This window comes from Cajanus cajan, chromosome 1, assembly GCF_000230855.2.
Source record: "Cajanus cajan strain Asha chromosome 1, NIPB_CcT2T_4, whole genome shotgun sequence".
In the NCBI taxonomy this organism is placed as follows: domain Eukaryota; kingdom Viridiplantae; phylum Streptophyta; class Magnoliopsida; order Fabales; family Fabaceae; genus Cajanus; species Cajanus cajan.
In genome coordinates, this window is record NC_138517.1 from 16,285,126 (window position 1) to 16,299,381 (window position 14,256).

The 14,256-nt window shown below is 32.6% G+C and overlaps 1 protein-coding gene across 1 annotated transcript; it reads left to right on the plus strand.

The window, feature by feature from the left end:
- Positions 1–1,161: 1,161 nt before the first annotated feature.
- On the plus strand, positions 1,162–11,499 carry LOC109794325 (Tic22-like family protein). Its single transcript, XM_083075847.1, has 8 exons — positions 1,162–1,679; positions 3,071–3,165; positions 3,998–4,077; positions 4,303–4,344; positions 4,427–4,554; positions 5,085–5,265; positions 6,857–7,035; positions 10,654–11,499. The coding sequence occupies exons 1-8, from the start codon at positions 1,318–1,320 to the stop codon at positions 11,168–11,170; spliced, it is 1,584 nt and encodes a 527-aa protein (XP_082931973.1). The 5' UTR covers positions 1,162–1,317; the 3' UTR covers positions 11,171–11,499.
- Positions 11,500–14,256: the final 2,757 nt, after the last annotated feature.

Genomic DNA, 14,256 nt, shown 5'->3' on the forward strand with positions numbered 1-14,256 from the left:
TGTACAGTGGTTTCTATTGGCATGTCGCTATTTGCCACCACGCAACCTTCATACTGGGACACTCTTGAGCTACATGTCTCTGCATTCCACTTTTTTGACAAATCAAATTTAACCCCTCATTTCAGTCTGAAACCAGTGATTTCTGAATAAAACTTTTTCACCACCTGTTTGTTTAGATCAATCTCGACACAAACACGGGAAAACTCTCCATGTTACGCATCCATTGTATGAATGCCCACTTTGATTGGTTTACCCACTGCATTGGCTAATGCCATTAAGACACTTTAATCATAATATTCCATATCAGACTATGAACTCTTACCAAAACTAGCATTTTGTCAATGACAACCTCAAAAACATAAAATTCAGTACCCATGGTCTCACCAGAAAAACCTATTGGCAAATCAAATTTCACCATATAAAAACCTCCCCTAATGTTCACAAGCTCCATGCCTCCTACTAGTCTCCAATCTCCATAAAGCTTCGAGTCTTTCTCTTATAACTAAAGAAACCAACATTTTTATTCCCCAACTATTTAATAATCCTTTCATGGTAATCATAAATCACAAAACGTGCTCTCCTTTATGAAGCATTTTTTGTTTCATTCTATCCCTATCCTCCAATTCAATTCTGAACAAAATTTTTCGTAGAAAATCCTTGCTTTCCCTCTTGGGTAGAGGTGCTTAGTTATTTATCACCATATTTCTTTTAAAAAAAAAAAAGCCTAACAATTTAGTGGATTCTCCCCCTATTTGATAATTTTGATAGTTGAGACACTACTTAAACCCCATTTTTTCTCCTTTATTTTCTCTGTACAAAGCAATGTACATGATGATCAATTTTCTTTTTTATTTATAAATTTAATCTTAATAGATATACATATATTTTCTACAAAATATCAATGATTAAAAATATTTTTATATCACAATATAAATTGACCATTATAAATTTAAAATTGTATATCTAGCTTATATATTAAAATCTATTTATTTATTTATCATATGTTTTAATTATAACATAATTTGCAATTAAACATTAAAATACTTATTATAAATTTTAACCATATAAAATAAATATTTATTCAAAATAACTAGGTGCCCTAATATTAATTACAAGTATGAAGTTTCTTATCATCAAAGCAGAATATTTGCTTTCTTCTCTACAAAAAAGATGAATTCCTCTACATTTTGAAATAAAAAGAAAAATAAAAAAAAGAACCTCTCCATCCATGATCCATCCTTTGAAAAAGTGATGAACTGAGAACTCTCCCTCTTCACTTCCTCACCCCAAAACCAAAACCAAAACCAAAACCCCTGCATGGCTCTGCCATCAGACCCTCACCGCCACATCTCCGCCTTCCTCCAATCCACCGCTTCCAACTTCGCCTCCCTCTTCAACCCTCCCAATCCCCCTCCTCTCACGCTCCCCTCCTCCGTCTCCCTCCCTCTCTTCTTCGCGCCGCCGCTCTCCGCCCTCGACTCCTCCGCCTCCTCCGCCGCCGCCGCAGCCGAGCCCCCCCGCCCCGCCGCGAAATCGGTCCGCGTCGCGCGGCTCGGCGCCAATGGGAAGGCCGCCGGCGGACCCGCCTTCGTGGGGCAGGTCTTCAGCATGTGCGACCTCTCCGGAACGGGCCTCATGGCCGTTTCTACGCACTTCGACATTCCCTTCATTTCGAAAAGGTTCCTCTCGCTCTTTATTTCCCAAGCGATTAGAATTGTTGTCGTTTTTGGTTTGTTGCGAATTGTTTTGAGATGAAGAGATATGGGTTGTTAGTTGCTGTTTTGAATTCTTTTGAGATGAAAATGTGAAGCTCCGCCCTTTGGTGGGACGGATTTGAGTGGTAGGAAGTGAGAATTAAGGAGAAAAAAATCAAGTATAGAGAAAAATTGTGCCAAATAATGCATGGATATGCTACTACCTGAGACAAATCACCGAGACCATATGTTACTTTTAAGTAATTCTATCATAAATTCAAGTTTTATTCTAAATATATCCTCAACTTTAAGTGTTTAGTTGTGATATTTCATGTTGGTTATTAGTGAATGCATAGACAATAGAGTTAACAGTAAATAAAGGGGATAGAAAAGTTTAACCAATTTGTTACTTATAATTAAGACGAAAGAAAAAACTAATTTGTTGTTTATAATTAAGACTAAAGGTCTGCCCTGTGTTGGGATGGATTTGAGTGGTAGTAAGTGAGAATTATGAAGAAAGAAAAACAAGTAGAGAGAAAGTGTTAACTATGTGAAAATAATGCATGGAACCAATGTGCTACTAGATACGTAGAAAGAGGTAGGGTGAGAAGTGTGGATATGATCGATGATAAGTCATGACAAGAAGAAAGAGATAGAAAGAAATGAAAAGTGTCAATTAGGTGAATACATTGTGTTTGGACACATGTTAACTACGTATGTCCTTAGAAAAAATCACGTTAATCAGTGCAAATGATGTAATAGTAAATTTTTGTTGCTTCTGCCTTCTAGTGGACGAGAGAGAATAGGGATGTGTGTTCTCGATTTGACTCCAAACATGCTGGTATCCATGCACCGTTACTCATTGTGTGATAAGTAATGTGATCAGAAACAAAGAAAGTCATAGGAAGAAAATGAGGTGGAAAAGAGAGAATGATAAACACTTATTCAACAATGGTTTAATGAAGTTATTTATCCAATCATACAAACATTGTGATGGTTGAGTTTGGTTGTGCTAAGCTGCTTTGTAATCTTACAACTGGATTGGGCTTCTAAAAGTGTATGTGAGATGCCTGTGGTACAATCTGTTACCAGGGTACCAAACATGGGACATCTTGCTTAGGCTTCAAAGAAGTTAGGGAGTTTCTGTCACCCGAGTGGCTGAAAAAAATATTTGCAGTGATCACCAAGAGTGAGAGGAATGGCCCTGTATTTCACTTCTTTTTTTCACATTTTTTTCAACCTGAGTGATAGGTTAACATTGAAAGGAATTTACAGCTAAGATAAAGATGCTTGGTTTAAATCGTTACTCATATATTAAGTTGTTACCAAGCTTTTTTCTAAAAATGTGATTTTCACCTATTATCTGTCATCTGCAGAACCCCTGAGTGGCTGAAAAAAATATTTGCAGCAATCACTAAGAGTGAGAGGAATGGCCCTGTATTTCGCTTCTTTATTGATCTAGGAGATGCAGGTTAGCTATAGAAATATTCTGCTTTTCTATAGTCCTTATACATGCTTGTAAGTTGTAGCTTTACCTATGTATTACTGCCTTATCATCTTCAAGCTTACTTTGATCAAAATTCCTGTGTAGTTTTTTCTTTAAAACTTGAAATGTATGTTTGCGATACCTTTGAATGATCATTATTATTTTAAATAGAAAAAGACATTTCACTAAGAAGGGGAAATGAGAAAACTAAATTTATGCAAGAAAAGGATATCCTGCACAACTGAGAAAACTAGATGCATCAAGGAGTAAGGAAAAAGAAATATACTTAAGAATGTAAAAGGCGGCCCAATCCCTGCATATCCAAAAAATGGCTACTAAAATTAAAGCAGCCATGTGCTTCAAATCAAATAAATGCCTAAATCAATGGCAAGTTGCAATGGGGGCACCTTCAAAGATGCATTGATGCAAGCATTTGGATCCAATCAGGTGCATCAAAGGGGTATCATATAGTGCATACTGCCATAAAATTTTATCTTCCTTGTTTTTACCACTCTTTTGTAACAAACCAAAAACTGTTCCAAAGTGGTGGGACAATTAAACCCAGAGCACATGGCCCAAGAATCCCAAAAGGATTTTACCAGAAAAATAGCCACCTGCAATGCAAATTAACTGACTAAAATATTCCCTGGAACACATTATATATTTTGTACTTTTATCCATATTCCAATTTATCTGTTTTATCTCCCTGCTTGTCCATGAATTTATTCTATTATCATCATTTGTTTGGTTTGGCTAATCTTAATATCCAATCAATAATAACTTTTTCAGTTATTACTGACCTTTTTAATGTTCTTAGTCTCATATGTCAAAAAGCTGAATATTCCAAGCGGTGTGGTTGGGGCCTGTCGTCTTGACCTAGCATATGAACATTTCAAGGTACTGTTGACATTTTCAATTGCCAATTTAAATGTAGTTGTGCTGGTTTAAGTATGCTCATTGAAGGTTGTGTATGTTTTGATAATGATTTGGTTGTTTAGATATAGTAAATAAGTAATGCATGCAGATGGATGTCCGCAATTATGGAATTTGATATGTTGATATTCTTTCTTGCTTATATATCTTATGCTTAATTTATAACATTGTACATTGCACACCATGCAGGAAAAACCTCACTTATTCCAGTTTGTTCCGAATGAGAAGCAGGTATTATTAGTTTTTCATTGTTGCATATCTTCTAGTTTTATTTGACTGCCATCTGTATTTATAATAAATACCTTCTCGCCAGGTCAAGGCAGCCAATAAACTGCTGAAGAGTATATCACAACATGGTGTCAAGAAAAAGGTTGATGGGGTGCCCGTGTTTAGTGCCCATAACTTAGACATTGCAATAGCAACTACAGATGGGGTTAAATGGTGTGTTGCTCATCTTCCTTGTTTCATGTGAATTATGGTTATTTTCATAGAACATTTTTGTATTTTGTTGATTTGAAATTTAATGAGTCAAACAATTATTTTGTATTTTCAATGGATGGATTGCTCTGTTTTACCTTAGAGTAGTAATTCAACAGGAATCTCTCTACTGTTGTTTCTTTTGCAATTGTATGTACATTTGTCCAGTGTTTATTTTTGGCAATTGACCAAGTGATGATTGCTTTAGACTAGCCTCCTTATGCTTGTCATCACTTTTCTTACTTGTATTTATTTAGTCCTTAATAAATTTCTTTTGGGATTTTTTTTTGTTCTTTTTTCATCCTCAGTAGCAGTAAAAGCTTTGATTTCTGATCTGCTATTTTTTTTTGTTAGGTTGTGGGCTTACTCTTGATTATTTTTTCCATTGTGTTTCATTTGTAATATGACACCTAGCTCTTCAGAAAAAAAATGTTTTCTACCAAAGCGTGGAACTGAATATATTATGCTTACATTATTGCTCTTTGTTCAATCAGGTATACTCCCTACTTCTTTGATAAAAACATGCTTGATAATATTCTTGAAGAAGCCGTTGATCAACATTTCCATACTTTAATCCAAACTCGGCACATGCAGCGGCGGCGGGATGTGGTTGATGACAACTTGGCTGCAGAGGTGATTGAGGAAATGGGAGATAGTTTAGGGGAGCCTCCAGAGGTATTATCAATTTCATGAATTTTTTAGTGTCAATGAAGTACCTGGTAGAGAAAAACTTATATTTTTTCAGTCGAAGTGCAAAAGAATCTAATGTTTGAAATTTTGGATATGAATCATTTATGACTATTTAGAAATTAGAATTTATGTAAAGTACAAATAAGTGAGAGTGATTTGTGATATTAATAAAGTGATTCTAAGAATCACAAAAAGGGGGGGGGGATGAATTGTGACTGTTGAAAATTACAATATTAAATATAATTTTTTTATACTTTATTCAAATACAAACTTGGTCTCCATATAGCTGCTCAAAAGATGATTAATATGCCACTACGTCTAGAATTAGAAGGTTAATATTAAAAATAAAAAAAAAAGCAGATTGTCTATTGAACCATTTGAAGTGATGGATTAATCTTTTGATGGTTTTAACTTTTTGAAAGATATGCCTTTATAGATACAATACGAATAATGTTTTAGTATACAGGGAATCTAGTTTTCAAAAGCTTATTTCACAGAAAGTGAGTATGAAAATATGGTTTTGTTTGAATAAAAGATGTTATCAAGCGTAAAACATTTTTTTTAAAATCATTAAGTCAGGTAAACAACATCAGAAGATATTTGTAGCGTTTTCCAACCTTTATCACTGTTTTAATTTTTAAAACTGTTGGGAAGGCTCTGCTGTGAGTTTCTATTGGCATTATCCTTTTGTCCAACTTCTGAAAAACTTCAGGGATCATCTCATGAGAATTACATGAGTCATTATTTGAGTTATCTTTCTTTGAGGTTGTTCAGAAGTTTCTGGTAGTAAGCTTATGAAGAAGCTGTCACAGGTCATCAGATTGTCTTCTCAACACTGATGGAGTAGTTCATGAGCTTGATATGCATTAAGAATAGTAGTAGCCTGGGTTGTGTAACGACTTGTGACTTGTGAGTGTTGGTAACCTTAATCGTTTGGGTCATTTAGTCTTCTCAAGGAATATAGTAGGCTTCTAATGGTGTGAATCCTACATTCTATTCTAAATCATCGTTTGATCTTCTGAGTCATTTTCTTACATACTGAAACACTCAGAAGGTGGTTGATGACACAATTTTTATCTTGATCTTCAGAAAAGACTAGACTCAATAGTGCATATTCGCATTGAGATTTCTTATACATGATCTTCTGATGCTAGAGACAGTCATCTGAAAATGTTATATTTGTCCTCCAAATTTGTTCCTTTACTGTGTTTGTGACTGCTTCATCCAGACTTCAAATCCTGTTTTTCTCTCAACATATTCAAGCAAACTATCAGTAACATTAATCTTAAAATACATAAAATTTAATATAGAAGGTTTGTCAGCATCAAAAACACTATTCAGTATGGTCTCAAACACAGCAATTAAAGGCCCCAATATGATCTTTGTATATTTGATAAAAGCTTGGCCTGAGATACCCCATATAATGTTTCCAAAAATAAATTAAAAAATGTTGTTTCAAATGTTTCATTTCATTATATTTTCTTATAAGGGATGAATTAGAGCTATACATAACATTAATATCTAGTCTTATTTCTCTTAAAAAGTTGTATAATTTATTGTTGATTTTTCCCGACAGGTTCAGGAATTGCTAGATGAAATGGGCCATCCTAGTATACCATTAAGTGTTATTTCAAAAGCTGCAGAACTCCAGTTTCATTACACTGTTGACAAAGTATTCCTGGGTAATAGGTGGTTGCGGAAAGCAACAGGCATACAACCAAAATTTCCATATATGGTTGACTCGTTTGAGAGAAGGTATATTTTATGTTGTTTTTCAAGACTTTGAAACTTAAATGTTCAACTTGTGGCTTTTTCACCTGTCCGTAGCTCAGTGGTTTCCTAGTCAAGTTTTTCAAGCATTAAGGATAAAGTATCCCCAAACCTTGCCCCAAAATAAAGAGTATTTATACTAACTCAGATAACTTGGGTTGGGTATGTAATTAATCTAACATTGTTTGGTGTCCAGGTTCTCCGTACATAGGTTAAATGGGGAAATTAGGAGCTATTATTAGATTAATATGTATTCAGTTGTTTGTGGTGTGGCTTGGCACTTGGTTTTCGGTAGGGGTGGGCAAATTAAATTGCACTAAACTGAACTGTTAAAAATTATATTAAACTGAAAAGTAGTTCAATTAAACTGAACTGAACTGAAAATTAGATTACAAAAATTGAACTGAACTGTTTTTTATTCTATTAAACTGTACTGTACTGAACTATACTGAACTATAATATGAACTAAACTGAACTGTTATGCACCTTAATCTGTTTCTGAACTGCACTATTTTCGAACTGAACTATTTATGAACTGCTTCTAAACTGTGCCACCAGTTTATGAACTGTTTATGACTATACCAAAATCTGCTACTGAGAATCTGGGGGCTCTGTATTAACAAAGAAGTCATCCACTGAAATAAAAACAAAGGTATCTTGGTTACAATCAACCTTGACCTTAACTTCAGAAACTACGCAGTAATAACTAACAAGAGAAACCAGGTGCTACCAAATATTGTAAACTTAAAGAACAACAACCATTTCCATTCATTATGTATAATATGATTTAGCAACTAGATGCAGCTAAACATAAATCTAAATCTGCATGAGCTTGAAGCAGCAAAACAAAATCAAAATCTAATGAAGCACCCAACTTTGCTAACATTTCCGCCACTGAGTAACCTCCCTAAAAACATGTTGAATCACGAGACTCCAATCTCTGCTAAGATACTCCCTAATCTATAGAACCTCATTGCACAGAAGGTGCTGATACGGAACTCCCTTAGTCACCTTCTCAACTGTTGCATGAGAATTCATTTAAATTTCTTTATTTTCCAAATTATCAAATTCTCCATGGTTTCATATGCTCTCCTAGCTTAAATTTGAGATTTCTTTATGAAGGAAAAAATTACAACAGAAGCCAAAGGTCCCAAAATCATCAAAGGTTGTAAATCTCATACAACTTCCAGATGGCCTCTAATCACCTTAACTTTGACCATTACGGAACTATGTAATATGGTGGTGTGTGTGGAACATAAAAGTGAGAGACAAAAGAATTTATTTTTTAATTTATCAATTGGAAACGTACTAAACCAGGATCTCAATTCTCAAAACAGAGTATTGATAATCCTTGTGTAAAATTAAAGCGCACCCGTTAAAGACGAAGCAGTTCCTCACAAGAAGCAAAATAAACAACAACAAAAAAAAAAAAACTTTTTTGACGAAAAATTCAACACCCAGATGAAGATAAGAAGCTTTTCACACATAGAGAAGGTGAGTGAAGGAAAATAAAAACGAAACTGCATGACCCAGAAAGAAAGGTGTTGGAATACTTATGAATGAGTAGAGAAGGGAAGATTGCATTTTCGCATTTACCTTGCGGTGGGCGGTGGCTGGTGTGAGTTAGGGATTCCGGATTCCTAATAGCGTGCGTGCGTACAAGACCAACCCAACCCGTGCGTGTTTTTATTTTTTAATGTGTAATTACTTATAGTTAACCAAACTGTAACTTAAATAAGTTCAGTTTTTTAAAACTGAATTAAAAAATAGTTTAATTCAGTTTTATTTTAAATAGTTTTAGTTTTTTAGTTTAAAATAATTCAGTTATTTAATAGTTTTAGTTAAGTTTAGTTAATTTTGCCCAGCCCTAGTTTTCGGTTATGCTTCTCTTTTTTCTCTCAACAACTTGGTTTTCCTTTATGCTTCTCCTTATCATTGGTTTGTTAGGCTCCTCATCTTAATAAATTTTCGTGTCAACCCCAAAGCATGACTCTTCTGCTTCTGCTCGAAAGAAGCCTTTTGAATAACTGTACAAACGCAGAATGGACAAGATTAGAAGGAGCAAAAATGGGAAGTCTGCCATGCCTCCATTCTCTTTTGTAGAACTTGTCTGCATCTCTGAAGCTTTAAAATTGACTTACATTTGATACAGTCTTAGTCTTAACTCACTTTATGATGTTTTTTTTGTTCTAGACTGGAAGTACTTTGATGTCTTCTTTTTTTCATCTCAATCTCAAATGAGATTTTGTTTATATATTTCCTCTCACTTTAACTACTCAAACTGAACATGTTTGCATTCCCGAGCACTAGTAGCTTAGTCAATAGTCCAGTTTTTTAATTTACTTCAACTTGTTGGAAGAATTTATCTGATTAGATCTTGATAGATATTTGTATTTTAATACTGGAAAATGGATAGCAAATTTAGATAGTCAAGCTCTTATTACAAGGAAATAAACTTTTAAATCAGGAACCACACTTGGGAAAAGGAATAATGCTAGAAAAGGTAAATGATCAGAGCTGCCAATCACATTCTACCCCTTGGCCTAAGCTGGCCAAATGATTCTGCCCTCTGAGTCTGACCATTGTCTTCTCCCTCATTCATGTTTCTTTCTCTTGTCATCGTTGTTTCATAATTGCCTTCTCCAATTCCCTGTTTCCATGTACATCATGTTGCATTTGCCCACAATTATCTTGATCACCAATTGCAAAATCCTTATTCCTATGTATAAATTGTGTAGCCTCACATGGCACGACTCTCAAGCCCATTTTGCTTCTAACTTTCTTGTTTTATACACGTGTCAAGGGACTGACCATCAATATGCTCCTCTTAGAGTCACTTAGTCCTCAAGCTAATATCTAGAAGGGCACTCTGAATGACCTGAAACAGCTTGACATTGGTTCTGAAATGAGCTTGGGCATTATATTGGGCACCCAACAGACCTAGACAATATTGTTCAGCCACAACAGAGACTGAAAACTGAAGAGGATTGATTCCATCCCGTACCCCCCAATTTGGGAAAGAGATTCTGGACGGAGCGCTCTCCATAAGATTCTATTCAGTTCTATTTCATAATTTTCATTTGTATTTAAACAATCCCAACAGTTAAACTTGGTGCCATTCCATTTCAGTACATTCATTTTTCTTTTCCGTGAACCATAGCCCAAGGAAGTACTGATGCTTGTTATAATAGCTTTCTGAATATCTGAAATAGTGACCAATACTGATGAGGGTACCTAATTACATGTTTTGACAGTGTTCTAGTCATTACGCTTTCTAAATTATCCATTTCTTTTCCATGAATTTTCAAGTTTGTTAGAATTCGCATAGCATGTGAAACTCCAATCTATTTTTTGTGAACTAGTTGATCCACCATGTTAGTATATATGATTTGTATTGGAACCTTTGTTTGACAACTTAATTCAACTTAAAACTGGTCTGATTTATCTATAAAACTCAAGCAACCGTCAATTCTGATACTTAATATTCCAATTCTGATATAATATGATAGACAATATTGAACTGCACTTCTAAAGTTGGATGCCTGAGTGTGTATTGTGTATAGAAATTCAGTGATTTGTAACATTATGTTTGTTGTCCTGCAGAAGTGAAGCTTCTTTTCTGAGAGCTACAGAGTCTAGCAGCTGCCTTGACAACTCTGGAGTGGTAGATGATGGGAAACTTTGTGAATGCATAGACTCTTCTAATCGCTGTTTGGATAATAATACCGAAGTGATCAAACATCCTAGTCCTAAACTAAGTCTACCATTTGGTGGTTGGTTTCGTCACCTATGGCCAAAACAGTGTCATGAAAAAGTAGGCTCATCTAGAAATGGTGTAAATAAGGAAGATTTGAAACCGACACCATTTCTTCCAAAAGTTACAATGGTTGGTCTCTCTACAGAGGAATCAGGCCAGATGAGTAAAGCTAATTTAAAGAAGACCATGGAGGATTTGACAAAAGAGTTGGAGAAAACAGAGATAGGTAATATGACTGGTGATGGCAGTAAAGAGTTCAATGTAGAAGATAGGGATCCACTATTTGTAGCAAATGTGGGTGATTACTATTCTGGCTTGGGAAGAGCAGGATCTGGTCGCTGGATTAGAGGTGGATCCAACTAAAACCTTTTTGTCAGAAAGAAATTTTCTTTTTCAGGTTATTCTGGATATTTATTGGTCTCCGAATAAGGTTCTTAATATCGGGTTATCTATTAACATGTTATAGTATTGGAGCTGGAAATAACCTCATTTGCGGTGTACACTAAAAGTGGATGGATCAAGCTTGAGATTATGTCTGATCAATGTTGTAAATGATTATTTATATAATTCATCTCTGATGCCCATTTTGCTTTGGGAAGTTAAATAAAACTGTTACAGAATGACTAGTTAGTAGTTACTGTATAAACTTGATTCTGGGGAAAGAAAGCATAATCACTCTTTCCTGAAGTTTATGCTTCATGGTTTCCTATATCATGATACGAATATGATTTTGCTGCTAAAGATAAAAAGTAAGCTATTGCTTTTATGGAAAAAAAAAAAAATATATATATATATATATATATATATATATTTTTAATTTTTGTAAAATGAGTATGTTTTGAACTTCGTTCCTTTAATTTTTTTTTTGTTTTTTATTCTAAAATTTGAAACTATTGTTTTAGACCCTATTATTTTTGTAATCTTATTTAACTAATGTGTTAATTAGAAGATCATGTGATCATCATATTCATAACTGTTTGTTATACTTTATTGAGTAATGATACACATACAATAAAAATGTATAACTTATTATACAACATTATTTTTGTGTCTATCTTTGTCATTTTATTTTGTCATTTTATTTATTATGAAGAAAGGTATTATTAATGGAGAGAGATGGGCATAAACGTAATGTTGTATAAATTATTTTATAATTTTTGTTATATGTGTAACATTATTTTATTTGTATATGATACTTTAGATTTTTTTTATATAAATTCTTAAAATAAATATATATACATATATATATATATATGTGTGTGTACCTTAAAATGGACATCATTAATTGAAAATAGTAACATTGAATTTTAGAAGGATGAAGTCAAAGAAAAATATTTTAGAGAGATAAACAAAATTTTTCTGATTTTACAATATCTAAAAACAATGTCTACAAATTTTAGAAGAGTGAAAAGTAAAGAAAAATTTTACAACAAAAATTAAAATTTATTCATTTTGTAGAGACTAAAACCACATTTTAAAAAAAAATTATATTTTGAAGGTTGAATTGTATTTGGTTACAAGCTTTTGTTAATTTTTGAACTTAAGTATTAAAAAAAAGGTAATACATTTTTTTGTCCATGCAGTATTTTAAAACTTATAATCAAATACTAATATACACTCGAAGGATGTGACTTTTATTGGTTAAACATACGAGAATCGAACTTGAGAATACTAAGTTGACTCTTATGTCCCTACATAAATGTTAAAACTATTGAGATTAAGAGACTTGGTTAAAAAAAGAGAAGGAAAGAAGGAAAGAAAAGAGAAAAGAATACATTTTTTTTGTTTTTGCATAGTACTCAAAGATTTCGCTTAAACTAATTTGATTTGATCGAGAAGTAAGTAAAGTTTGACAAATGATTATTTCCATCAAAAATTAAACTCAAGCATTGCCAGAACGCTAAATTCAACACATTAACTACTTATGTTTAAGTTTTTTGAATGAGATTTTAAAGTTATTGACTACAAGGATTGAATTAATGTAAAAAATTACTCTGGAGGATTTTTTTAAGGTATCCTTTAATTGAAATAATTCTTTGAAGTATTAACATTCATTTAAGGTATTCACTTTTTTTAATAAATGTTTGCCTATACGCACTCACGCTTGACCATACCCTGGAGGTTTAAAAGTACATAATTATTGTTCATTTCAAATGATACCAAGGAACGGAATTGATATTTAAATTTTTTAAATGACTAACTTTGGTCGGAATCAACATTATTCGATATTAGGAAAAATGGGGCACCGTGTCTCAGTATTGTTTTAAAAATTAAAAAATAATAAATAATTATAAAATGAGAGTGTGTAGTTAAAGCTTACAATGTTGACTCGTTAGATTGTTATAAATATTAGACGTAAAAAGTTCAAATAGATGTAATACTAAAATAATAGATTCCTTTTATTAATAGTTATAGATATGTTTTAAAAAAATTTAAATAAAACCGTTAGATGTTTAAATGGTTTTAAATCAAATTATTATTTAAAATAAATTAGATAAATTACTAACAAATTTAATATTTTTTAATTTAGCCTTTTTACATAATTTTTGGATGAAATATTTTTTTTCTTGTATGTTTCACAAAGTTGTGAGAAAAATCTTTAATTATTTACTATAGACGAAATTTAGTTAAAAATAGCTTTTTTTTATTAATTTCAAATAAAAGTTAGTTGTTGACTTCATATGAAATTGTATCTTATTTTAATCTAGACTTTTCTTTTTAAAAAAAAAGTTAGTAAACCACCTAACACGTATATTAACTAGTATGAAATGTACATATTTGATTTTTTTTTTTTTTTTTTATCGTGGCTCATAATAATTCTATCTATGTCGATAAAGATTAGAGAAAAAAAATCAGCATGAAATTAACGATTAAATATCCCTACCTATTCTTATATTTTGTAATCTGCCATAATAAGAATCTATCTAAACAAAACCCAGTTGTATAAATTATTCAAAAGGTACAAATATAAAATAAATAAAGTTAATCATCTATATATTGTTAGTGTAAAATTTTTTACATTAATAATTAATTATGTCTTTTAATAATATCATATCACTAATAAAAGTAAATGATATGATACTATTAAAAAACATGATTAATTGTCAATGTAAAATAACTTCTGGTAGTGTATAAGTGATTAACTTAAATAAATATACTACACAAATCCAAAAAAAGAAATACGCATCCAATGTTACTGGTTGACTTTGAAAGCTTGAATATATCTTCTTTTTTAATGAAGGGGACATCAAAACGTTGACAAATTCAAGTCCCTCTGTTCGATAGATTCACATCAATAGATCACAATTGGTTATATATTAACACATGCATGAATAGAGACGATGGTTACAAATACTATAAATTATCAGGTTTCTGACATCTACAACTTTGAGAAGACCAAAGTGGTCTAGAATGAAATGGCTTGAATAGAACTTAGAAGCCACATGACT

What these genes read in the sequence shown, in the direction of transcription:
- LOC109794325 (XM_083075847.1), top strand. Translation starts at nt 1,318, where the DNA reads ATGGCTCTGCCATCAGACCCTCACCGCCACATCTCCGCCTTCCTCCAA. An exon ending in TAGCATATGAACATTTCAAG is followed by an intron (nt 4,078 to 4,302) that starts GTACTGTTGACA and finishes CACACCATGCAG; the next exon opens with GAAAAACCTCACTTATTCCA. An exon ending in GTTTAGGGGAGCCTCCAGAG is followed by an intron (nt 5,266 to 6,856) that starts GTATTATCAATT and finishes TTTTCCCGACAG; the next exon opens with GTTCAGGAATTGCTAGATGA.